At 35.6% G+C, this 27121-nt stretch overlaps 1 protein-coding gene across 1 annotated transcript; it reads right to left on the bottom strand.

Annotated features, from left to right (window-relative positions):
• On the bottom strand, positions 1 to 27121 carry LOC107283849 (ephrin-B2-like). The gene is made up of 5 exons (XM_015811816.1): positions 27000 to 27121; positions 24825 to 25108; positions 5812 to 5904; positions 5016 to 5129; positions 1 to 2471 (listed from the first exon to the last, which is right to left on the bottom strand). The coding sequence occupies exons 1-5, from the start codon at positions 27119 to 27121 to the stop codon at positions 2089 to 2091; spliced, it is 996 nt and encodes a 331-aa protein (XP_015667302.1). The 3' UTR covers positions 1 to 2088.

Genomic DNA, 27121 nt, shown 5'->3' with positions numbered 1-27121 from the left:
GCATGTGCTCTGTGGAAGTTGAGAACCTTAAAATGCTGCAGCTACAACTTCTTTTGAGTCCAGAAAGTGAAGTGTTGCTATGGTAACAGGACTATGTGATAAGACATCTATTTTGCATAGCACATTAAAAAAAAGTAGATTTATGTCCCCCAGGGTGCAGAGGTTGGAGGAGAACAACAACTATGCTTCAAAGCAGGAACTTTATAGTAAACTTTCCTATTGGTATCCAGCTCAAAAAATACTCCATCTCATAAGGCAAGGCGGGAAAACACAGCACAAAAAAAGAAAAGCCATATCAGAATATCTTGTTAAAATACATTGTGTAGTTATACACTTATCTCATGATTCAGGGGCTTTGTTTCCTAGTCTACTGGTTATGTAAGACAGCTAAGAGGGCTTGATTATTTTTACATTTCTTCTCAATATTGTTCTTTTTGGAGTTAAAAGATTTATTTTCCCCCAGAAGTAGCCAGATTGATTTCATGGTCATAGAGGAATTTCACATCTTCTGTAAGGATTCTGTGCAATTTCAATATATAGATATATTAGTAATCTGAACAAAATCTGCTACCATACATCCCTTGGGTTCTATACACTTATTATAAATAAGTCACATTATACCTCCCCTTCTTGTAGCTGAATGTGTTGCATCTTTGTGGATCACAAGTGGTTTACCATATGTGCTTTATTTCAGAAAGAGAAAAATCCCACGAATGGCAGTACAAGACTAACTCAAAATGCACTGCCAAAAATCAGAATGTCAAAAGGCTTGATTGAAGGAAAAATACAATCCTGACCAATTTTAATATAGATGTGAATGCTTTGTTTTAAGTGATGGAATTATAGCCCTCTCGACCATTAAGCTTGTGATTTGTCTATGTCAGATGTTGCTGTTTTCTTTTTCCCTATGATTAGATAAAATATGATAAGTAATAGCAGCTGTGTCTGCTTAAAAAAAAAATCATTTGAAGCAGACCAAGATTTTGCTACAGCTAATTCAAAGCTGTACATCTTATTGCTGGTAAAGTACCACAGCAGTCGTGCCCTAATATATCACCAGCAGCCTTCCATTGTCTTGTCTTCCAGGCACATTAATTTACTTGCACTACTTTGTGGGAGAACTATTTTCTCCTGCAAGTTACAATTTGAGAAAACCTTGGCATCCTTCAAGTACAGACCCTAATCAGCTGCTCCTATTGCTGTGTGTTAACACTCTTCATTGAACTCCGGATATCAAAGTGCTGTGCTATTTAAATTGTCTAGCTTTGTCTAGTTGATATTCCAGAGACAGTAGCATTCTTTCAGCCCTTCCCTCTCTCTTCTGCCACATGTCACTTCTATTGTGGATTCGGCTGACAAGCTAGCTTTTGGTTGGAAGATCTCCTTTCAGCAAGCCCAAAGTCTCTCCCAAAGCATTATCCATTCAAGTAAGGCTGCTTTCACAAATAGGTGGAATATGGAATGGTAAAAATAATTTTTAGAAAAATCACTTTTCCAAAAGCAATGCATGGTATGGAGTGCATAAATTTTCATATGAAGGATGACAGAATGTTGTTTGGTTGAAGTAAAATGTCACAGGGACTGACTAAAACAAACAAAAAAGTGTAAAATCTTACTTAAAAGCAGAGGTCTTGTAAGACAAATCCATGAGCACCAAGAGAAGCACACACAAAGTCACAGGGCTGCATTTCAAGCTTGATGACTTAAGACTCTCTTCCTAGAATGCCTAAAACCATTAGTATCTGCGAGTTGCTCCATCATCCCTGGGGGTTTTTTGTACGTGCCTGAATGCCTACAGCACATGGCTTAGAAGGTGATGAACGAACAGCAATTGCTATGGGAATCTTCTATGTGACTTCTTCCAGCTTCCAAGTAAATGCTTGTTCACCAAGACAGGAATTCTACAGACTTGAAAACTGCCCCCTCAAAGCAGCTCTCTGTAATAGGGTGGAGCTTGCTGTTCCCTCCTCTGCATCTGGTCCAGGAACCCACAAAGTGGCTCATCACAATCCCCAACCTCTGTGTCATGGATAGCATTTGACCAGACAGAGAGAGAGTTTCAAAACAGGAACCACACTGAGTGTTTAATCAGACCTTGTAATAAATGTTTGCTGGGCTTTGAGGGGGCATCTCTTGAACTATGTACACAGGATGTCCATAGTCACCACTGACTTTCTCATAGTGAGGGCAAAAGACACTATCTGCAGTCCTCAGAGGGATGATAATGTCACTGGGTTCAGACCCGTTGTTGTTCCCACTGCGTTTGGGGGTTGCTAATGTACTAAGCGACAAAGTTGTCGTGTGCTGAGGCGAATGCTTCCTGTGTCTCCTTCGATACTTCAACAAAAGAACCACCAGTGTGATGATGATGAGGAGGAATATGATGGACCCTGAAGCTATCCCTGCAAATAAGGCCACCTCTGAACCAAGGATACTGGAATGTCCAGCTTTGCTCCCATCTGAGTTGGGACCTAGGAATAAGGATGGAGGGAGAAAGGGAGAAAAAGAGAGAAAGAGAAGGGAGAAATCTAAGTTCAAAACAATCACTGTCCATCACCACTTTGTAGCCATATTTAATTGTCTTCTGAAAACCTGAATAGCTAGATGCAACCAGTCATTTGCATTACAAAGAGACATTCTGACTGTTGCTCTCCTATCATGTTGCTCCCAAATTACACTTTGTATCTATTTTCACCCATCAGAATTGAAGGACAGCACTGATAAAACAGCGTTTGATGCATGTCGTGTCTCCCCAGAAGTTGGCCACCTTAAGGCAGCTAATAGAATAAAAAACTCATCTGTCACTATCTTTTACAAACACCAATTTGTATGAAACTATACTACTGTTTGTTTGTCTTTTCCTGTCTACATATGCATCTTTATTATGTAGCCCAGAATTTAAAACAAAATGTAAATACTGATGAGTAGAATAGCTATCTGTAGACTTCAGTGTTCTAATACTGACTGAAAGAACTGATAGCTTCATATCAGTATTGGGATTTTATTCAAATCCAAGTCTTGGAACTGTCTTCAATAGCTTTTCAAACCCAATGTTACTCAACTGTTACACAGACTATCATATTTTGTAGTGGGGCTTCATGGCCCATTGGAACCTTCTAGAGCAGACATGTCAAGCTTGCGACGTCACATGATGTCGCACAATGTATCGGGACAGTTTTGCCATTGCCGGCAATGGGGTGAACGCAGCTTCCGTGTGACACGTCCGGCCCGTGGGCCGGCAGTTTGACACCCCTGTTCTAGAGTAGTATTTTTCAAACTTGGCAACTTTAAGATGTATGGACTTCAGCTCCCAGAATTCCCCAGGCCATTCTGGTTGGGTAATTATGGGACCTGAAATCCACACACCTCAAAGTTGTCAGATTTAAAAAAAACACTACTCCAGAAGGTTCCAGTGTGTTTGTCATAGTTAGTAGGACTTGCTGCTTATAGAATTCAAACAGTAAAAGTTGTGAATCAGAAGCAAGCATAATATGAGCAGCAATCCTTATTGCAAGGATATTTCAGTTTTATTAATTACATCAAATGCTCTCTCACTGGAAAAATCAGTGCTAATTTAGCTGCAACTGGATGCTTGATTTAAATGGGAATATTGCTGTGATGTTAAATTTAGGTGAAAAGCCATTGCACATTATATTTCTAGTATAAAAGTATTGATGTTTGCTAGCTGCCCACTAAAAACTCTATAAACATGAGGGCAAATAAATTTGAAAAGAAGCCATGAAACAACTAATGAGAATTTTAAAATAAACTAGTATCTATGATTGAACAGTAATCTCAGTTTGCTGTTCTTTCTGCTAACTTTCTCCAGTGTATTCTTTCTTGTTCAAGTGAAGTAAAGAGAAGAAGCTGATGTTAAAGAAGTGGCTGGTAACATAATTAACGAAGCAAAAATGCCAACCACCATGGCATGCCAATACGAAGAGAGAGGCCTTTTGAACTTCATTTATCAGTTTCAGGAGATGGGATATCGCAACACAGAGTCACCATCATGCAAACTTTATGAATGTAGTAGTGGTTGGTTACTCTAGCAGAAGAGCAAGCTGCTGATGTCAACAGGGACAACCTTTGTACAGCAACTATATGTTTGCATGGGAAGCTGAAATCAGGACAATATCTTTATTGCTAGCCTCTCCAAGTAACAGCAGGCTGGTAGTTTCAGGAAATGAAACTTTCATAAATGCTGCCAGGAGACAATGATGGCAATCCATAAGTGATTAAATATAAAAATATAAATATAAAAAGCATACCAAATAAGAGGATTTAAGGGTGTTTAACTACTGTATGTCCTGGACTGCAACCAATGTTTTTCTTTTTTTCTTTTTAAATTAAAATCCATTTCTTATAATTGCAAAATGTTTTAGAGCAAGATCTGTTTCTAAAGATCAGTAGCAAATATGTACGAAACCAAATTCATATGAAATCAAACTGGAGAGAGAGAGATTACATTTTTTTGCAGAAGTTTTACCTTCTTTTGGATTGGTATATTCTTTTTTAAAATTGGCTGTTATATATTGAATTTGTTTAGTTTGATTAACTAAAGAGTCTCTTCCCAGGAGACTCTTCCATGAACAGATAGAAAAATGTGATGCATAGATTGTCCCTTGATCAGCAGCCAAAGCTCCATGGCCATGCAGGTGATAAGGACAAAGGAACATACCAGAATGATATAAAGGAAGCTCTGAAGCTAAGCATTTTCATTCCTCAACATACTCTGAATTTGTATGTGTGAGAGAGAGGGTTATGCCAGTCTTGGAAGAGACAAAGATAACTTCTTTCCAACAGATCAGTGGGGAGGAAGCATGTTTTTAAGAAGAGGAAAAAAGGAAAAAAGCCATTCTGTCACTCTTGTTGTAGCTGTTGCAAGCTCTAAGGAGTTTAGGAAGTGGTAGCTCCTCTACCATAGATAATCTCTCCCCCATCCCAGTCTCCATAGGATTGCACTTAGATAGCCCATAACAGACCCTCCTTCAGGATCTAGATGTTCTCCTGTTTACCTGCATGATCCTTTACAAAGGGACTTGTTGTGGAGCTTTTCCCGTTGGTACCAGCTTCCTGTTCCGGGCGTTTAGTTGGATCAGCATTATTTGGGGACCCACCAGAATTGGGAACTGAAAGAACACAAATGATTCACTACAAACTAATAATAATGTGCTTTCTAAGCTGGTTATTAATTTTCATGAGGCATGAATGGCTTTGAACAGAAGGTCATTTATTTAGGACTACAAGGAGATACGAAAATCTAATTTTCCTCTTTAAAGCAATTTTTTTTAAAAAAAGCTATATAGTTATTTTAGAGATTCGGATTGTGAAGCTATCAGCAAAAATGAAGGGGATTCCTGAAATTGGCAAGAAAGCCTTTGCAAATGACATTTCAGCACAGCCAAGCAAATTGATTGACTACTAAATCAACCTCTAATTAGGAAGAACAATTCATTCTTTCCCTGTACAAAGACCATGAACAAAATCCTCATTTTTAGTGAGGTTTTGTTACAAGCAAAGCTGTGAAAACATTAGCTCCCTCTCCTTTTAAAACAATTTTGAGCTGTGAAACTGTACTTTAATATATAGTCTACAAGCAAGAATAACTGGAGCACATACTATTCAAGGATGACTCGAAGATCTTAGTGAAATTAACCCTTCTTATAAAATGTCAGTAACTTAGGTGCAGAAAATAGAATTTTACTTCAGAGTATAAGACAGTTTCACCCACTTTGCAAACCAGGGCCACTGAATTGGGGAGTGAGAGCTGTTTACAATTGTTGAATAAATAGTAATAAAGATAATCACTACCTTGTTCAACTTTCATAAGGATCTTCATGGCTTTTGTCTGGCATACACCTCCTTCCTGGTTATCCAAGCCTTCAAGAGATCCATTGGATGTTGCTGATTGGAAAAAGAAAAAAAAAATCAAATGAAAGTTTTCAGGATGCCAACATGTATAGCCACCTAAAACAAGAAAACAGATGTCACTTGTCCAAATTTACTTCTGCTGTTCAGGTTTATCCAGAAAAAGCTGGAAAATACTGGCAATTAAGAGAACAAATAAACATCCAATGCAGTCTGTGTTTTTAGTTTCTAATTCATCCAAGTGCCTTTTTCCATAGCTGTCAACTGACTTATTATGCCCGGTGTTTGGTCTACACACCCTTGAAAAAATGAGTTAGTTCAGAAAGAAGTCTGCTAAGTTCAGCAAAACAAGGAAATTTAGTTTTTAATTTTTTTATTGAACTAAAATTCCACAGATTAAACAAATCAATTATTTTTAGATTGTGAAAAATTGTGAATACCTTTGATTTACAGTTTGTAATAGTTCATTTATACATTCCAGTGCTTGCCTTTATATACTAACAGAGTAAGATATGATGTGAATTGAAGCCTAACATCTATTTTACCTTTTGTATCTTTAATGAGGCAGGCAAGCTCTGCCTCCTTTTACTTGAAAAATTAGTAAAAAGGGCATCAGAGATAAAACATTTTTAAAAAAAAGATATAATAATTCAAAAAATCATTTACTTCATTTCTAATTCCTTAGCTACCTTACCTTACCTTACTTTACATTTATCTAGTAATATATACCAACCCTAATTGAAAAGTGACACTTTCTCCTTAAAAACGGAATCACATTGCTTGGCAAAAGTCTCACTGCAGCAATCGTATTCTTTCAGCTTACCACTCTCTTTACACAGCTCAAAAGCATGCTCTAAAAATGTTGAGTATGCAGTTCAGTTGAGAGCCAAACACAAGGAAAGTGTCAGTACTAGTCCCTCAGAAAATTGCCAGTAGAATAGAACAGGTGAAAATGTCTGCCATGTTATTGATTAGAAGACCATAAGGGGCAATCTAATCCACAATGTTTAGTACAGAAATCATCCAGAAATAGTCTTGCAGATTGTCCACCTTGATTTACAAAACTAAAGTTACTAATGTATTGCGTCCCAGCCAAATGGCTGATCTTCATTTCTAAAGAAATCTTCCCTACACAGAGCAGGGGGAGGGAGGAGAGAGAGGGATCTTCAGCCTTTCACAGCGCATATGATGCATCTGGCCACTTACTCAAAATATGAAAGAAAAGGAATAAGAGAAGACCATGAAAACACTTGTAGGGTTTCCCATGGAGAAAAAGTAATTAAATGGGACTTCTGGCACTAAGCAGAATCTCTCTTTCATCTAATTTAGATAGGGCCCCATAAGTCTTCTTTTTCTTTAGGCCTTTTAGTTATCCCACATTTTTCCTGGGGGATTTCTTTTCTTAAAAAATGTACCTTATATATATATTTCCTGTTTTCTTCATATGCCCAGAGTCTTTCACTAGGTCTTCCCAGCCCCATGTTGATATTTTTCTTTCTCTAATCTTCTCACTAGCTGCAAAAACTATGAACTTTTTCTCTGCCTTTGATCTACTTCTTGCTTTTGTTCTACTTCTCCCTCCTTGTGGGTGTAACATAATTCCTCCCTACGTGAACTTCCCTTTCTTGCCGCTCCTTCTATTTTTCTGGATTCTGGAGAGCATTTTGTCTTTTTGTGTTAGAGACTAACAAAATTTCACCTCTTCATTTTCTAACTTCTGCTGTACATTTTTAAAGTGAGTAATTCGGGAGAAAACAGATCTGATGTGTTACATCTGCACTGCTAGAAAATAATAGAGATGTATAGTTTTGTTTTGCTGAGATCTCTTTCTTCCCCCAGAGAAAAGAAAATCAATACTAAGAACCAGTTTTGAACATAAATCAAATGCATCTTTTGTTGTGTTTTTATGACCTTTTGGGTTTTGCCTTTGTCCCCATACGGTTTACAGAAATAATAAAATTAAATTCTAGTAGACAGCATAGTTAATAAACTGTGACTTGTTCTTCTTAATGCCAAAATGCAGAAATTCACCTTTTTTTTAAAACTTACCTTACTCTGATTAAAATGTAAGTGTGTCATGCTGATTTTCAAAAAGAAAAGGTGTGGTTTGGTTAACTTAACTAAATGCAACACTAATCATCTAAACAATCCAGAGCTTTATTCTCAAAACAGAACAACAACAAAAACCCTTCAAAACTAGTATTGCCAAAGAAATATATACTATTATGTGGTTGCTTTCCTTAAGGAACTGAACCTGCCTAGGCTTGAAGCTGGTTTTGCAAAAATGCTCATGTTACATTTATAATTTAGTGTAGTCTGAAGGAGTTATGAATATTTTGGTAAATGATTTTCTAATAAAAAGTATCAGAATTCTTTACCGTGGGATCTAGTGACTCCGTTCAGAGCCCATTTTTAGATATATTTTTATATATCTAAATAACCAAGTGAATATTTTCCTGCACTGGCTAATGTGCAGGAAGTGTGTGTGCATTCGTGCATGCATGTGACATGTTGTTTATAACAAAAGAATGTCAATGTTTAGTTAATTCTGCTAGAACATTTGCATATTAGAACACGCAGGCTATTATATTCCTCAGCTTTTATCCTTCCTTTAAATATATTTCAAATACATGTATAGATCCAAAAACACAAACCAAGGCTCAGCTCCAATGCAACTACAAGTCAATGTGGTAGCCTTGACTGATTATTCTTTTCCTCCTTAGGGAGGAAGGCTGTCTTGAAGGCTGAGGAGAGAAATGAGCCAGGAAAACCATACAAGTGCTCTATTTCTGTCATGCTCCTGACACTACCCACATTCAAACTGTTACCGTCATCCACCATATAAAAGATGCAATAGATTGCTGCGGACCATGTAATCGGAACACAGCAAAAGTGTACCATAATAAAAAATAGGCAGCTAGCTACTTACAAGCAACTTGCTAGGAAATCAATCAGTTGCGCACGCTCGCAAATTAAAGGAAAAATCTCTAGGTTGCCACATTAGCTAAATTTACTTTTCTGTTATGTCCAAAAACATTTGCAATTTACAGCTCAGCAGTAAGGTTTTCGATAACCATATTTAAAACCACAATAAAAGAGTTTAGATATGCTGCTCCCATTTTTTTAAAAGAATACTACCTGTATTTCAGTCAAAATTGCTATGCAAAGAAACATAAAAACTGGGATCATATTTTGAATGCCTCTGTATAAATAAATGCCTATGGAGATTCTCAGTCATCCAGGAGCTGAAGAAGCTTCTTGGATGAAAAGCGAAACGTCTTCGAAGAAAAACAAGAAAGTTCAGTTCACTCATGAAAAAGCATCTTTGGGACTCTATATAAATGTTTACACATATTGATTTCTGCATTTTTAAACAGGTTTTCTAGTTTTCTATTATTTAACCTAGTACTACATAGTACTCAACAAAGGGAGAGAGCTTAATATTTTCTAGGATATTTTAGCATTTAGAATACAACCTAGAAATTAAAGTTTTATTATTAGTATGCTATGAAGCAGAAAGAATTTTTCTCATATTTGAGATAGAAATAAATTAGGTAATGTTAGAAAATTTATAAACTAAAAAATATCAACCATATATTTCTGCTATAGAAGCACAGTGTGTCTTAAACTATGTTAGCTTAGTCAAATGTAAACTTATTTCCATCACAGAGATATTTATATGGTCCCACTTATTTTGTAAATGTAAATTTTTTTAAAAAAGCATGGCTACAGCAATAAAAATTAAGAGCTGTGCAAGGCATTTGAAATGGATATGTCCCAAAGAAAAGGAGTGTAGGAAAGCATGCCTGTTCAAATCAACACAACACATCCTTAAGAAGGTCCAGCATTACAACTTTGAAGGGCTTTCCCACAAGTGTTCGTGTGTTCAAATGCACACTGCTTTCCTGCCAGTCTTCGCATGCACAAACAATAGTTGTCCTGGTATTGCCAGTGAAACAAAGAGACTGGGCACAGGGATACAAGTACAGCGGAGACAAGGCTTTCAGAGGACCTAGCTGCTTTAATGCTTTCAGGAATAATGTTTTAGTCAAGCCCACTTTATTTTGCAAAGTGCCGCTTTTCAAACTTTAAACAGTCAATATAAAGATGTTTCCTAGATTTTGTGTGGCGTGGGTGTGTGAGTGCACATCTTTGAGTCAATGCGCACTTCTGGCAATGGCCTGGATAAGCCCTTTTAGTTTCTTGGCAAAATTTCAAATGGGATTTGTCATTGCCTTCTTCTTTTTAGGGCTGAGAGTGCACAACTGGCCCATGGTCAACCAGTCACAACTGGCCTAAGCGGGAACTAGAATTCACAGTTTCTAGCTTGGTGCTTTAACCACTATACTAATCCTAGAATTACTTAGAATATCTACATTTTGATCTTCAGCAGGCAATCTTATATTAAAATGGGAGTCTTTCAATCAAGATTTGATTTGTTATATATCTTCAGAAATCTGTGAAATCCTTATTTATAGAAATGTATCTCACTCCAAATGAAGAAGGGAAAAAATAGAGTGATATATACAAAGAATGTCTGTGGTATTATTTTTATACAGTCCCTGTGGATTGGAAATAATATTAAATTTTAATACTTCTTCATTTGACTGTTATTACTGCCTCCCTAGAAGGCTAAGCCACTGCCTAAGTCTTGGCTGCTTTCAACCTATCAAGTTAGTAACATTGTTCTAATCAGATGGAGAATTAAGCTTCTGGATTTATGCCTAGATGCAGCCTTTCATTCACAAAGAGATTAAAAACAAAGGCAAGACATACAAAACACACAAAATCAAAACTGATTCTTAATTCCAAACAGAGTGCATTTTTTTAAAGCAAGCAAATATGATTGAATATAACTGCAGATGGTAACAGTCATTTACCAATTGGATTCTAGTGTCCACTCCAAATGCATCCGCATTTTTAAGCAGAGTAATATAATCCCCCTTTGGGCTACAATTTAACCAATAATTTAATTAAGAGGAAATAAGATGAATGATGCATTTGATTCATACTACCTTGTGAATAATCTTGGAAGAAACTATATATAATAAAGATACATGGAAGAAATATAAAATATTCAGATATAGTAATTGCTATATTTTGGAAGCTGAAAGAGGTATGTAAAGATGCAGCTTTAAACATTTCCAACTAGTTCAGTACATTTTCCATTATAAAATATGGGAATAGAACTTCCATTTTTATTGTATTGCTATACTGCTGGGTAAAGTTAATGGAAGCAGAAGTAACAGAAAATGTTTAATGGGATTGCATGTAATGCCAGAAACGAACTTCATCAGTCAAAATTGTCAATTGCATTTTTTTTGGTTACAGAAATTAGGTGATTGTTTTTATCAGCTAGAGACACCAGGCTTTCTTCCTCCATATTCTTCCCCCATCCCCAACCAACTAAAGACAGCATCTTTGGAATCTGATTCTCTCTGCAGAAATCTACTAAATAATTAGTTATCTGGATATTTGCTGAAGGATTTAGGTACATCTTCTTCTATACTCAGTCTGTGAGTTTGTAAATATAGAGCATCACACATTGTTAAATGTTATAGTTGATCTTCTAAAGGGAATTAAATGTTGAAATTTCTTTCTGCTTGGAGAAGCAAAATGAACATATCATCAAGTTTTCAAAAGTGTTAGGAACAGCCAAAAAGATTTGGTTTACATCTAGTTTCTATGAAATCACTTTTCTTCCCTAAATTCTGGAACACTAGAACTGAAGTCATTCAGATATCATATTACAATACAATTCAGAAAAAAGGCATACAACTTGTACTTCCAGAGTTGCTTATAGTCTTCAAAATCCTCACATAAAAGCCACAAGAAAATTGTAATAAAAAATTATTTAAAGACATTTTTTGCCATTATAAACATCATTCAGTAAAGCACTGCAGAGTGATTGCAACAATATTTCTTTCTAATGATATATAGAGGAATTTTGTCCTCAATTGTTTTTTTTAATGTGGCCCTCAGTGTATTACTAAAAGAGACAGGTGCACTGCACAGCCTGAAAAGAACTGTGCTCCCTTGCTTTAGAAAAGATGTGAAAAGGCCGCTGTCCCTTGAGTCTCCCACTCCTCTTACCTCCACCCTTCTTACAGTTAATGAAAAAGAAACTAGAAAGTTTGGAGTTTGTTTAAACCAATTAAGTTTACCAGGGCAAGAAGTGGCTAGGGAAATAAGACAGACTGATACTGTAGATTATGGTCCTTCTTTTATTCCTGTTAACTGAGAACAGATGTGGAAATCACTGTGCAACAATGAGACACTGCATTCTTCAAGCCTTTTAAAATACAACTCTCATCAGCCCAACCAGTATGCCTACTATCAGGGGTAGATCTAGAATGGCAGATCTAATCCAGATCTAACACAGCTTAATCTCTCACCAGTAAAGACAAAGCTCCAAAATAAACATTATTTTTGTACAATTGTTCAATCTCTAAAGCATTTTAAAATTTATCCAAGCTACACACCACTACTATTATTGCCAATAATGTTCTGCAGTTATTGTTGATTTCCTAATTAAAATGAGAATACAGCTTGACTAAGAAGGGCTGGTAAAAAAATAATTTTTGAAAGTGGAACTGTTTGAGAAGCCTTCTTCTAGGTCTCCAGGTATTTGTGGTTTCAACCCCATTAACTGAAGTCCAAATTGGAGAAATCACTATAGCTGATGCTTCTGGATATTCTGTTGCACAAAATAAAATTGGAATAACTCTATTCTACATAAACACATGAAAATAGGAAGGGATGTGAAAATGCTTCATATGTATCTTTAAGCTCCATATAAGGTGATATGATTTCTTATACATAATGATAAACCATGATAAATAAAAGTGAAGAGCTCAGAGACTGGAACAAGGTCAAAAATCTCCTTCTGGGTGAACAAGCAGAATGTATTCTGTTTACTGTCCTCTTTTTTATATATTCTATTTATTTATGTATTTATTCGTAAGTCACCTTTATTATTTTTCTAAATAACTCAAGGTGGCAAATATATCCAATACACCTTTGTCCTATTTACCTCACAACAACAACCCTATGAGGCAAGTTAAGTTGAGAGAGTGACTGGCCCGAAGTCACCCAGCTGGCTTTCATGGCTAAGGTGAGACTAGAACTCACAGCTCTCTTGGGGATTAAAAAGTAATATGAAGAAGCTCTTTCAAAAATATAACATATAACTACATATTGAAGTTATATTTCAGAAATTCAGAAATTCATACTGTTGAGTTTTCAGACACCTTTCTTCAAATACAAGTCTTAAAAAACTTAAGCAAAACTAGTAAAATTATTTCATCTTCCATAACAACAATAAGAGTAATTTCCAATATAAAATGAATTGTTCTACTATTAATTTATCAGATTTTTCAAGTCTTAAAAGAAATATTTTTAAAAATGTGTTTGCTATAGTTATTGTCAGTTGCTTCTGCTTTCATTAAATGCCTACTTTAGTAAAGCATCAAGTAATTACTTCTTATACATATGTTATCTAATTTTACAAGATAGTTTCAAAAACACCCAGATTTATACTGGTAGAAAAAAACCACAAATCAAGGTGCTTATTTTAGTAGCAGCTAGAAATTGCACATAAGCAGCTGTCTGTGGTGATCTAAGCACAGAGCTTTAATTAAAAGTATTACACTGCTTTTATACCAATCCCCTGATCTCGGTCCTCAAGAGCTTGAAAGCTATAGAAGAATCTCTCAGACAGAGTTTAAAGCCCACAGAGGCTCTCAGTGACTGTGCTAGCTGAATTATGATAGACTTTGTTCCTAATACAGATTTCCATTTAAATTTAATTATTGATGTAAGCAGTTTTCTAATGCTAGAATGTGACATAGATAAAAACACAGGCCCTACCGGCCACAAATTCATACCGTGTGTGTTTTAAGGAGATTATGTTGCTGAATATCCTTCACATTTAAAATTAGAGTAAAAACTCCCTTTGAAAAAACACCACAAGGAATCCACAGCATACATCCTACCATAACCCCATTCAGTTTTCTATCATCACCGTATCTATTCATAGATTACTTATCTATTTATTTTAAACAATCTTATACATTGTTTTTTTTGCTTTTGCTTACAATTTATTCTGTACACTAGAATCAGAATTAGAATACAAAAATTATATATCAACAGAAAATGATTCATAATTACTCACTAGGTAGGAGATCAGCATAACACTTTCTTTTCAGGGGCATTCATAGGCAGAAATAAAAAAAATCAAGATAGTAGCTACAACTGCATAATTGAAGATCTGTTCCTTTTATACACGCAGCTGCTATCTTGAGTTTTAATACTTCTCCTTCTTTTCACAGATACCCTTGCTCTATTATCAGCTTTACATGGCATCATTTCATTTTATTGTATTCATTTATACAATCTTAATACCAGTCCAATCAAAGTGACCAATTGCAATGACCATGTGATGACAGGGGAAGAGCTGCAGCCAGGAGAACATTTAGATAAGAGACAGCTTAGCCCACAGCAAGAATGTGGGCATGGCAAATGTCTCAGAAGGGACCCTCCCTAGTGTATTAGGTGGTAAAAATGGCAGAAGGGAAATGTGCTTTCTGACTTCAAGATTCTGTTAACATAATCTTACAATAAAGTAGAATTAGTTAATCTTGATGCGTTTCCGGCCTTCCACCTAAAAAGGAGCCTTCACAACCCTTAAGTATCACAAAAGCGAAAAGTCAGCCTTATCTCCAAGGACATGTTCTATGCTGCCAGCAAAACCACAGGGAAACTCTGCCTTCTGGACACTTTCTTTACACCATTCACAGAGCCAGGACCTCATATAAGTTCTTACAGGTGGTAAATGGTGAAGAACATTTTGGGTAATGTGGTTCCTAATATAATCTAGCACTACAAGTATAAGATCTTATAGTCAATAACCAACATTCTGAATTGGCCTGAAAGCAACCAGTGCAGTAACTGCAAAATAGATAGATGCATTATATCTGCTGAATTTTGTATCAATTGCAGCTTCAAGCCATCTTCAAAGGTACCCCACTACCACCAACACAGAAGGTTGCTATGCACTGTATACATGTAATGACAAGAATATATTTCTACCTGATATTCCAGCAAAAGTCAGGAGTATAGCAGCACCCCTAGTTCCAGGCCTGCTCTTTAAAGGGAGTAAAAATCTATCCAAAACCAATGTTAGAACTGATATTTAGGAAATGTCTACACCTTTGCTGACAAGTACTGCCAAATTCATTTAACCAGCCTCTCCCAAAACCAGCTCATGACTTCCACAGCATTTCCTCCTCAGCCTAGGGCAGCAATGTAAAGGTAGATATATCACCTTTATTCCTCACTGCTAATTGGCAGATCACCTTTATCAACAGTTTCAAGTAGATATGAGAGAGAAGATTGTGATAGCACTCCTTTCTCATGAAACTCATTCAGATATATAAGTTGAATCACAATAATATGGAACGTTCCACCTCCATCCCTTGGGAACAATGCCGCAATGTTATCAAAGGCTACTAAGAGATCGAAAACTTCACCCAGTCCTAACAAAAATAATTCACCAAGCAACTGATGCTTTTTTTTTAATTCTATGCGTGGGCCTAAAATCGTGAACTAGAAAGGATCTAGATAATCTACTGCTTCTGGAATCTTTTGTAGCTGTAGTTGTTGAGAAACAACATCCATTATTTTCAACAGTTTTTCTCTCAAAGGGAAGCATAGATACTGCTCAATTATATCTGCTAAATTTTGTATCAATTGCAGCTTCAAGCCATCTTCAAAGGTACTGTACCCCACTACCACCAACACAGGCTGTCCAGTATGTCCAAATTTATAGAGAAGAATTAAAAGTGAAATTCTCCAGTTCAACTACAGCATTCATTGTATGCATTGCCACCTCCTACAAACTAAATATTAGCATTTCTATTTATAACTAAATGATATCACTCATTTAGTTGGGTGTGTCCATATAGCATTAATTTGAAAGTGAGTAATCCATAAACATTCATGATCCAGAGAGATGCCTGACCAATAGTAAATATTTTGCCATGCAATGAGTAACATAATTTGTTTTGCTGGTACCAATTGCTTGGGAGGAGGGGAAGCTACATTCAAGCTTTATTTTCTTCTTTAAAAATGTGCTGAGTACCAATTACACAGAGGCTAGTTTTGGAGAATGTTTTTGTAAATGGTGCTTCAAAAGATCTCAAACTAATACACATGGAACACCTGTTTTAGTTTAGTTTCTATTGTGCATAACATTTGTTTATTTGTATCCCACCTTTATTATTTTTAAAAATAACTCAAGGCAGGAGACATATCCAGCACACCTTACTCCTCCTATTTTCCCCACAACAACTCTGTGAGGTGAGTTGGCCCAAGAAAGTGACTAAACCAAAGTCACCCAGTTTGCTTTCATGGCTAAGGTGGGATCTGAACTATCAGTCTCTGGATTTCTAGCCATGTGCTTTAACCACTAGACTGTCTATATAGCAAAATTTCTTTTAAAAGACATAAGAAAAATCAATGCAGAATACAGTTGAGTGCTTAGTGTTCTAGCACACAAGTAGGCATTCTCATTGTCATTTCAAAAATACATAGCAGTCTTACTAGTTCTTACCTTCCTCTCCACAGGAATGGCATTGCAATTGTTTTCTGTCATGTAGAGCATGTATGACAAAGTTTATCTAAGATTCAGCCCTAAAAGCATTACAGCTGCAATCTGCTCTCAACATTGGAACAGGTATGATTTTCAAGCTCCACAGATGTCTCAAAGCAAAAGAAATGCTTACAAATATTGAGAGATGAAAAAGTGTTTAAGTTGCTTAACTATAAAAATTCAAAACCTGAATCTATGAAAAGCAACAAAACTCTTCAGGAGTCTTGTGGATTGAGACAGGTTGCAAATACTGCAATCAATAAACTAATCAATGTTTATTTTGCCCAGTCATTTTCTGTTCTAGTTATTCTACAACCCACCTGTAAGAGTAATTAGCAAACTTTTTACAGCTTTAAATGCAAATAAAAAGCATATCTATATTAATGCTAAAAGAGAGTAAAGCAAGACCCATGCAAATTGTGTATATTTTTAGTTTCAGCCATCTCCATTTTAATGCTGATTTTTCTATTTTTAATCTATTTATATATATTGTATATATAATAAATATATATAAAATAACATAATATACACCGCTCAAAATCATGTTTTGGGAAATGGATGGCTATATAAATTGGAGTAACAAATAATACCAAAAACATTTGTTCTTACTTTTTAATAGGAATGCAGCCCTGTTTCAAGAAGGTACAAACTTGTTATAATAGTTTGTTGTGCAGGTCACTATAAGGGTAGCCTGTATTTCATTTATACCACCTGTAGCAGAGAATAGCAGCGAGCAGAGGAAAACAATTTTAAAAGGATTTTGTGGGATAGATGCAAGACAAGAAATATGTTATGGCACCCTAGTGAGGTCACCAGTAGCAGGCAGAAAAGTGCCCACAATTCAGGAAACCTCAGTCAATTCAACAAGTTCAAACACAAGCACTACTAAGAAGATCAAGAGTTATGTGTCCTCAGCAAGTATTTTCTTGAATTCTATGAAATATGACCTCACTTCTGAAAAGAGGCTCAAGCTTTGACATTTATAGACTTCTGCAACAGATACACTTAAGAACTTTAGTGAAATAAGCCTTTTTTTCTGTAATTCCCATGTTGTTATGAATTATGAAACCAGGCACATCATGCTCACATATGATTAATGCTTATATTGTGCTATCAGAAATATTTGTGTGTTTATGAGAAATTTAGTCTTCGATTTAAAACGGTATTTTGAATCAAAGGCTAGCTTTTTCTCCAAAATAGGAAGGCACTGAATCTACAGTAACAGAGGTAAGCTATTTTTTTTTCCTGCCCAATTTTCTATTTTGGGGGAAACTTTCTTCAGTCTTAACAGATCTCCCCAATGTTCCTACAGTTTATTATTTAATCTGCTGTTGGAAAAGAGAAAGTTCCAATTGCAGGCAGAAATATATAGCTAACTCCTTGTGCAGTCTGCTGTCACTAATTGCCGGCAATGATATTAATGACCCAGTAATTGCAGTAAGAGTGGCACTGAAGTGGAAAACATCATCTCAAGGCAGAGTTCATCTTTAGGTGGTAGGCCATCACCACTGACTGATTTAATGCCTAGTGACATTTCAGAATATAACACTACAGACAAGAAATGTGCCACTCACGCTCTAATGACTTAAATGGACATGACGTTATTTGCTGTGACTGCAAAGTCCAGCAGTACCCTCAACCCTCACTAAAGTGACACAGGATTTGTCCCACAAATGAACCATGTTCCTTTCAGGAGAGAGAATGTCTGCTCTAACAATTGAGTGCCACTTTCCACATTTTGGCTCCAATAAAAAAATAACTTTGTCTCCTACTTTTAACTTCAGCACAAAGAGAAGTTTGTTTTATTGTACAGTGAAAAAAAGCTTTTTCATCTTCTGACCACAGTCTACTGTAAAAATAATTTAGCATTTAAAAATCAGCAAATCAGGTTGATTAAGATTGACTTTTTAAATTTGAACAATATTAAAGAAACATATTATAATATTGCTTTGAATCTTTGCTGCTTTCCTCACTTTAACAAAATAATTTCCAACAAAATGTATTTCATATACAGTGCAAACAATATAGGTCAATTGTACATTAATATCCTGAAATGGAAATGGAAATGAAAGCCTTGTACTTTCTGAAGCATCTTTGCATGAATGGAGATTCAGGGTTTAAAGCATTTACATTTTTGGCAAAGCTTGCCCAGCAGCTCTAAAGCTATCCCCAGGCACAGATAACACTATCACTCAAATGTTTTGTACATCTCTAAATTAAGAAACAAAAATTGTCATTATGCAGATAGTCCTCAATTTGTGACTGGGCTGGAATTAGGAATGAAATTTCTGTAGTACATCAAGTCAGACTTGATTTTACGACCATTTTTATGGTGGTCATTACGGTGAATCCACTGTTGTTAAGCACAGTCACAGTTGTGTGAATCTGAATGGGCATTTTGCCAGTAAAAAAGGTCGCAAATTGTGATTACATGACTACAGGATTCTGCAACTGGTCGTAAATGAGAGCTGGTTGCCAAGCACCCAAATTACAATCACTTGACCATGGTATTGTGAATACTCTATATTGATTTTAATCAACAAGCAAATAAACACATCTTATGTGTACATTCCAAATTGAATTTTCAAATGTGGTAGGCAGTCATTTTGCTGTGGAAGTTGATATAGCTGGTAATCTTAAAGCACAATACAATACATTCTGAAAATACATACAGGTGATCCTGCACAAATGTAAGAGCAATATGGGGATAAAAAGAGTTTCCAAAACCGAAGCTTACATACTATATTTTGAATCATCTTCTACAAATAACATTTTTCAAAACTAGACTGTGAGGTGCTGCAATCAGTATTCAACTCACTATTAGAAGAGAATATAAAGCTTGCATTCAGCTTCTCCATTCCTGCAAACCAACTGCCACTAGAAAACCTAATTGTGATACTGGTTGTACGGCTAAACATTTACCATTGTGCTGGTCTCTGCGTCACTGACCTCTATGATAAATTGTATTATTAACACTGGAGCTGAAGCCATTTGGACACACCTTAAATGCTGTATCTTTTAGTTTACCGAGATGCCAACATTTACTTTATAGCAAGTGGTAATGCATACAATGTATGTTGTTGTTTAATTGAAAATTTACACTTCTAAACTCAAATTTGAGGCATTTCTAAACTCTCCTCCCTTCTAATTAAAACTGGGATTTTGCATTTTTATCATGATGTATAAATAAAGGAGAACAACATCATGACAGTGTTTGAAAAATCCTAAATAAAAGACTTGGTTGTATCTTTCTTTCTTTCTTTCTTTCTTTCTTTCTTTCTTTCTTTCTTTCTTTCTTTCTTGCTATGCTTTTTTCTTATTCTATTAAATACTCCAAGGGAAAGTTATGTATAAAATTGGAAGTGGGAATCTGTACCATCTTTACAATATATGTTTTATGGTTCTGTTATTCCACCTCTACAATTAAATATTTTATGTATCTTTTGCTTATCATATCTATCCATAAAAAATAAACACACTTGCAAACTGCATTATGTTACTCATTTAAATTTATTCTGACTTTTTTAAACAGACTTACTCTTCTACAGGATGCAAATGACTTCCTCTGATTTAATGAGAATTCTTCAAATCCCACTGCAGGAGGAAAAGAGCCTTAGGGCACTAATTTTGCATAGTTTTACACTAGTAGTTAACTTTACACATGGGAGTTGTTCTACTTAAGTCATAGGGATGCTTTAAATACATAAAAATCAAACTTCTGTGTTTAAGCCTTTGTAACCAGTGGTTTAAGTTATTTATTATGTTTAAAGTATTTTACTTTAATTTAATATCAATCTGCATAATGAATACATAAAGGATCCTTAAGCAGAAAAAGGAGTCTCTCCTTTGTAGAATTTTATTGTCAAAACTTTTATGTGTTTGTGTGTTCATGCATGCATGAAATATTAAACAAACCAGTTAAAAATATTCAGCTGATTATAAATCAGTAAAAGCATTTCTAAGCAACTCTGAAATACTTCATTTTCAGTTGTAAAGCACAGTTTTCTAGCTTCCTGTGTACTTTAATATCTGCCATACGTTGGGGAAAAGACTGGCTCACCAGCTCCCGCCTACTAACAAGTACAGTCATCTTGTTCTCTCTCATTTGCTACCCATGAGAATGAGAATGGTGCTTACATACTCCCTTCTGGAATATCTTTCTGTCTAACTATAAATGAGATCAACTGATGGCACTGCCTATGTAATGGCACATATATGAATGAAGGCATTCTATAATAACCACATTAGTACATTTACAAGACCCCGGTGAATTGAAAAATGCACTCCCCACAGATTCTACATCCATTAGTTCTATCCACAATGTTCACACACACACACAGGGAGAGAGAGAGAGAGAGAGAGAGAGAGAGAGAGAGAGAGAGAGAGAGAGAGAGAGAGAGAGAGAGAGAGAGAGAGAGAGAGAGAGAGAGAGAGAGAGAGAGAGAGAGAGAGAGAGAGAGAGAGAGAGATTGCATGCATATTTATTTACAGGAAACTTCTCTGGATGAAAGTGGAGTTGAATTATAATCAAACTCCACCAGTTGTTAGGAAAGGGACCCTGATCCAAGCCATTCCCAGCTTGGTCCTTCCCCGTCTCAAGTTTCAATAAGGTAATTCTTGTTTCTTCAGTTTACCTATCTTCCCTTCATCTCTACTCTTTTGGCCACCCTGCACAGCAGTACTGTGCAGTGGTAAAACCGACGGCACTGGAGCTTAAATTAGAGCCCTGTGCCTTCAGCAATATCAGCCAGGTGCTGCCATCCCTGGACTGCAACTTCAGTGCCAATGCTGGTGGCGCCACCACTGCCGAGGAATGCCACCTCAAGACCTGGGCTGCAGCCAGCCATCCCAGTGCAAAGTCCCTAACACCTTGCACTATGCAGGCCCTACTGCCCCCAGCAACTGTTGGTCCCATGTATACACCTTCTTCCTTCACATGTACCATTCTCCTGATGCTTTGGAAGGCAAAAATTCGGAGAACAGTCAATTTGAAGAACGATGGACACACCTTCTCTCAAGGTTTCAGAAGCCTTCCAAATCATCACAAAATGGTGTGTGTGGCCTCTGGAAAGAGGTCTGGTGCAGCCAGGAAGAAGACAGCATTTGAACAGTTGCTGAACAAATGATTGTTAAGCAAGGATTATCTATAATTGAATCTAGTTCACCATTCTCATTTGTGCTTGAAAGTTACCTTATCTATTTATGTGTATGTGTATGTGTTTGTTTACCACCCGTTTTACCATCTGGGTGGGTAACAATCATATTGTGAGCCATTTACTGAAAGGTGAACAGTTTCAAAGTTACTTACCACTTCTACCAGTAGGTTAAAAGTTGTCAAAGTTTTAGAATCATGACTGGTTAAAAAAAGAAAAAAGTAAAATTGAAGACAAGGAGAAAGTCACTCCTTTCCTGACCTTAGCTTATAGTCAGTTCAGGAACCAAGATTAAATCCTATATTTGTTTTCTACTGCCAAAAGGTTGGTGACGAAAATGGATTACAAGAGCCTTCATGAAAGAATTATTAACTGGAGAGAATGTATCTTATATCAAGTGTTATTATTGAGATATACTTTCAATAGTTATTAATATCTGGATATGGTTCCCTATAAAGCTACTTGGAAGGAATCAAATTGGATTCCCAATAAAAATACACAGAGCTGCAAATTAAGTTAACCACACCTTAGGAGACTTTGTTATAGTAATCAAGACAGACTCAACTGCTGTAAGTCTACTATTGTACAGATTTCTACTTAGCAAAGTTGCAAATGGTAGGAATACAATCTATTATTTGCACTTTTACTCTTATTCACTCTGTGATTTACCCTCTGTCTCTTCTTTTTTGTTTTGTGCTATATCATCTTTCTTCAAGAATGACCACGAGGTAATAAAGATAGAATTTGGCTACTTTTCTTCAGACTTTTACTTAACTTTGTTCGCATGCAGGTATTTGACTCTTGCATCTGAATTCAGGCTTTTGATATGATTTATAGGCAAATTTAAAAACTACTTTTGTTTAAAAAATTGTGTGAAACAAAGAATCAACCTATGGTCAGATTTTTATGAAATAAAATAGATTTTTGAGGGGGGTTTTCAGGGAATTGTACACTGACCTGTGATCAGAAATTAGATCCACTATAAGATCCTATCAATTTTTCCCTCTTAAGCTATTACAGTAAGTCTGATACCACTTCCAAGGCACCAGGCTGAAAGATGATAATTCTCTAAAGCCCAAAGAATGCTATAATCCTCCCGGAAATGTAATTATTATATTGTATTACCATAATGAAATAATTAAACAAAAATGAAGAAAATGAGTCCTATTTATGGATTTACTTAGAATATTACTGACACAGATATGACAAAGCCGACAGTTTTCCATAAGTTCCATTTGTCCATAACTCTCAAGTCATAATTAAAATGGTACCATTTATGTCACAGTTGGCCTACTATTGAAAATTAATCCCCAAAGCATTAAATAACTGATATATTTCATAACAGCTATTTGAGCACAGACGGATCTGTTATACTGTACATTTTCATAAGGAGTACTGACTACTATCTCCAGTTTCAGTTCTGTACTTTTTATTCTAGCAATACAAAATATATTGATTCGCTTCTTTCTCAGAAGTCCTAGGCACTGAAAAGTCTTGCATTTAAAATTACAACAGCCATATTTTAAAACAGATCATACTTGCACCAAATTACATTTTCAATATTCTATTTTTGTTCTGAACAATACACACTTGAATTTTATTGATATTGACTGTACATATGATGAATTTATTAATTTTATTACTACTTATTTTAGTTCCATTCTGTTCTTTACCATTTTAAAACGAATATCATAAAAGGAATTTCTTGCACTTTGTTTTTCAGGGATGATTCAAAAGTAAGACAATGGTTTTTTAAAAACAAAAATAGTATTTTTAATACTATACTATAAATACTATGCCTATGTACATAGGAATGACCTAATAAAATCATTTCTTTTATTTCCAAATAAGTAGATTACAGGTAGTTCTGTAGGATCATAATTGGAACCAGAATTTCCATTGCTAAGCAATGCAGTTGTTAAGTGAGTCAAACCTGATTTTACAATCTTTTTTGCCACAATTGTTAACTGGAACATTGAAGTTGTTAAGAGAATCACAAGCTTGTTAAGTGAATCTGACATTGCCCTATTGACTTTGCTTATGGGAAGCTGTCTGGGAAGGTAATGAATGGTGAAGACATGACTCTGGAAGACTGTAACCATCATAAATACATGCCAATTACCAAGCACCTAACTTTTGACTACGTCACCTTGGGGATGCTACAACTTTTGTAAATGTGAGGACCGGTCGTAAGTAACTTTTTTCAATGCTGTTATAACTTTGAACAGTCACTAAGCAAATGGTTATAAGTTGATGTCTACCTTAATCTATGGATAATTAACTCGCAATAAAGAAACTGTACCACTCATGTATGGCTGGGACACAGCAATGATCTATTGCCAGAAAAACAACTGCATCTATTGCGCTGATGGTCTCTTGAGAAGTAGGAGCGTCCAACTTCTTTATTTTCACTCAACTTTAAAGCACCATCTGCCACAAGATAAGGCAGCTAAGCTTTCTCCAACCCATCCTTTCACCTCTTTCCTGACATCACTGCCATGCCAGCTAATCATACTCCTTTTTGATAGTAGAAAACAAAAGTGTTCATGCAAGCACAAATAAATTTTATTCCAATGATATTTTATGTTTTCTATTCAAAGTTATTACCTCACTTTGTGATCACTTTTCTTGTATGTTATGTGCGTATAGGAAACACACTGAACTCTTTTAACTGAAAGTTAAAGTGTCATTCTATTACAAACCAGGATTGTTGTTATTTATCACGGAATGAACATTGACTGAATATTATTATATGTCATTACATGTCAAAAATCCAATGTCTTAATATTGCAAATGGGATTCAGGGAAAATGTGTTAGATCAGAAAGATGACCTATGGGATACAGCCCTTTAATTTCTAGCATAACTTAGTTTTCTTCTTCTTTATACTGTTTAAAACTATATTAAGATACCCAGGTATTCATAAATTACATTGCTAACATTGCCAGTTCAGCCTACCCCAGTTGTCTGAAAACCTGGAAATAAAACAAGATCTAAAAACAGTAGGGAAGAAGTTAATAATAAGCTGCCATGAAAATACTTTGAATGAAAACAATATAAATCCTTTAAGCTTCTTACTTGATTGAATACAATGAATAAATTAAGAAACAGCAAGATGAAAAAGGAAAGGAAACAAAGTCATTGTTCACTTACATATGATGTAATAGTCTTTGTTTCTATCAAATTCTAGACCCCAGAGATTAGGGCTAAACTCTTGAAACTTGATGGTAAACTTAACATCTTGATCAGGCTTGGCACAGTTGAGCAGAGGAGTGTTGTCCTTTTTAACAGTACAGCTGTCTGCTTGGTCTTTCTCAACCATATAGACTTTGTAGTATTCATACTGACCACCAATCTTAGAGTCCACCTTTGGGCATATAATATCCAGTTTATCTCCAATCTTTGGATACAGTACTAATCCTTGTCCAGGATGGAATCTAAAAGAAAAAAACAGATAAAAGTCATTCATTAGATAAAGAGAAGTAAGTATCATGCCCATAAAAAGAAACCTACTGTACAAACCGAAAATAGCAAATAATAATAAAAATAATAATTGTAAGGCAATCCAGGCTACAAAAGTAACAATAAGAGAAACCCACAGATAAGATTGACCAGAAGATTGAGACCTAGATATAATTGAAAGAGTTGGAGGAGACCGGGATTTTATCAATAAATATAAATAAACTAAATTCTCCCTCAAAAAAGGGAAATTTTTTACATGATTACAAAAAGCAAAAATGGACATAATTTGTCTTCAAGAGACACGCATTAAGAAACAACATTTTAAATTGTTAGAACAACCAAAAATTGGTAAACTCTACTTAGAACTTGCATCTCAAAAGAAAAGAGGAATAGCCCTTTATATTAAAGAAAAGATGAACCCTAAACAAATTTATGCAGATGAAGAGGGGAGAATATTAATGGTGGAAATTACAATGGATCAAAAACATATTGATCGTAGCAATATATGCACCTAATGAGAAACCCAATTTTAGTTTTCTTTACTATGGACAGTGGAAATCCAAAATGATTTAAGTTAACCATCACAAAGTTCTATTGCTTTTAATGAATCTACCTTAAGAAGAATTCAAATTAAGTTTCATTCAACAATATAATAATTAAAAAGACATTTTCTCCTCAAGCTTGTTCTAAGCCAGGAGTGTCAAACTGCTGGCCTGTGGGCCAGTTGCATCATGCGGAGGCCACGCCCGCCCCAGCTCCAGCAATGCAAAAAAAGTCGTGATACGTCGCGACACGTCATGTGAAGCGGTGAGTTTGACACCCATGTTCTAAGAAATGGATGAAACAGGACCATCTGATCTAGTATCCAATATCCAGTATTGGATAGAACTATTTGGAGCCTCTGTATATTATACGGTAAACAATTTCCACTGAGGTAGAGGCATCATCTCTCTCCTAGTCTGCCATATGGGGAACCAACAGCAGCTGCAGCTTCTAGGCACCGGATATATATCTGACCATCTTTTATTACACCATTTTATTATCCCTTAGGAAGGTTTCGGCTCTTCTTTTTGCAACATAAAACAAAGAGTAAAGCTTCTGTTTTGTTAAAACTGCACCAATAACTTGTTAAATGTTCCTGGCTTGTACCAACCAGACATATGAAATATTTCAAATTATTTAAAACTGGCTATTCACTATTCAAGCAACTCAGTTTACCTTAATGTAGAGTCCTAACAAAGGTTAAGATTTAAAATGAAAATAACTTCTTGAAGTATTGGTTTAACTCCAAATAAGTGTGCTCTTTTTAAGCAAAAAAGGCCACTGCAATCTTTACGTTCTGCCTAAGATGTATGAGTCGCTATTAATATTTTTTAGAGCTACGGGTGCAGAATCTCCCTAATAATAATACTCTCTAATATTAATATTAAACAACTCCTAATCTAAACTTTTCATGGTAGTTATCTTACTGTAAGAGAAAACATTGCTGAAGAAATTGGCTTCTTAATGAATAGTTATTTCCAGCAGTTTATATTAAGGGCTCCACAGCAGACACTCATGTGATCAAAAATATAAAATGGACTAAGCAGCTCTAGTGCTGTTTTATTTCATGCATCTCTAAGGCAGGGACAAATTTCAAAGGGACAAATTTCATCCAGGTGTGCAGATTTTATAGACTATAGTAACTCAGATTATTGCAAAGGTTTTGTCATAATTTTAGCTTGGCCATTAATCAGAAAGATAAAAACCTGAAAGTTTGTATTTACATACAGTTAAAGCTGCTATATACTATTTACATAATCCTTCAGCAAAGGAGGCAAACTATGAACAGTAGTTCATCAGCCCATAACCAATTAAATTTCCCACCTGTTTTGATAAAGGTACACGAGATGGCAGTATTCAAAGCTAATTAAAACAGATACACAGTTTTTAGACTTGATCAAAAACTTCCTAAAGCCCACACGTGGTGCCAAACTTTTCAAGGACAT

This window comes from Protobothrops mucrosquamatus, unplaced genomic scaffold (genome assembly GCF_001527695.2).
Source record: "Protobothrops mucrosquamatus isolate PMUCROS unplaced genomic scaffold, P.Mucros_1.0 scaffold51, whole genome shotgun sequence".
In the NCBI taxonomy this organism is placed as follows: Eukaryota; Metazoa; Chordata; class Lepidosauria; order Squamata; family Viperidae; genus Protobothrops; species Protobothrops mucrosquamatus.
Note: the sequence above shows the minus strand (reverse complement) of the source record. Positions and strands in the feature narration are given on the sequence as shown.

What these genes read in the sequence shown, in the direction of transcription:
- LOC107283849 (XM_015811816.1), bottom strand. Translation starts at nt 27,121, where the DNA reads ATGTCCTTGAAAAGTTTGGCACCACGTGTGGGCTTTAGGAAGTTTTTG. An exon ending in CCTTATGAAAGTTGAACAAG is followed by an intron (nt 5,130 to 5,811) that starts GTAGTGATTATC and finishes GTGTTCTTTCAG; the next exon opens with TTCCCAATTCTGGTGGGTCC. An exon ending in CTTTGTAAAGGATCATGCAG is followed by an intron (nt 2,472 to 5,015) that starts GTAAACAGGAGA and finishes CCTTATTCCTAG; the next exon opens with GTCCCAACTCAGATGGGAGC.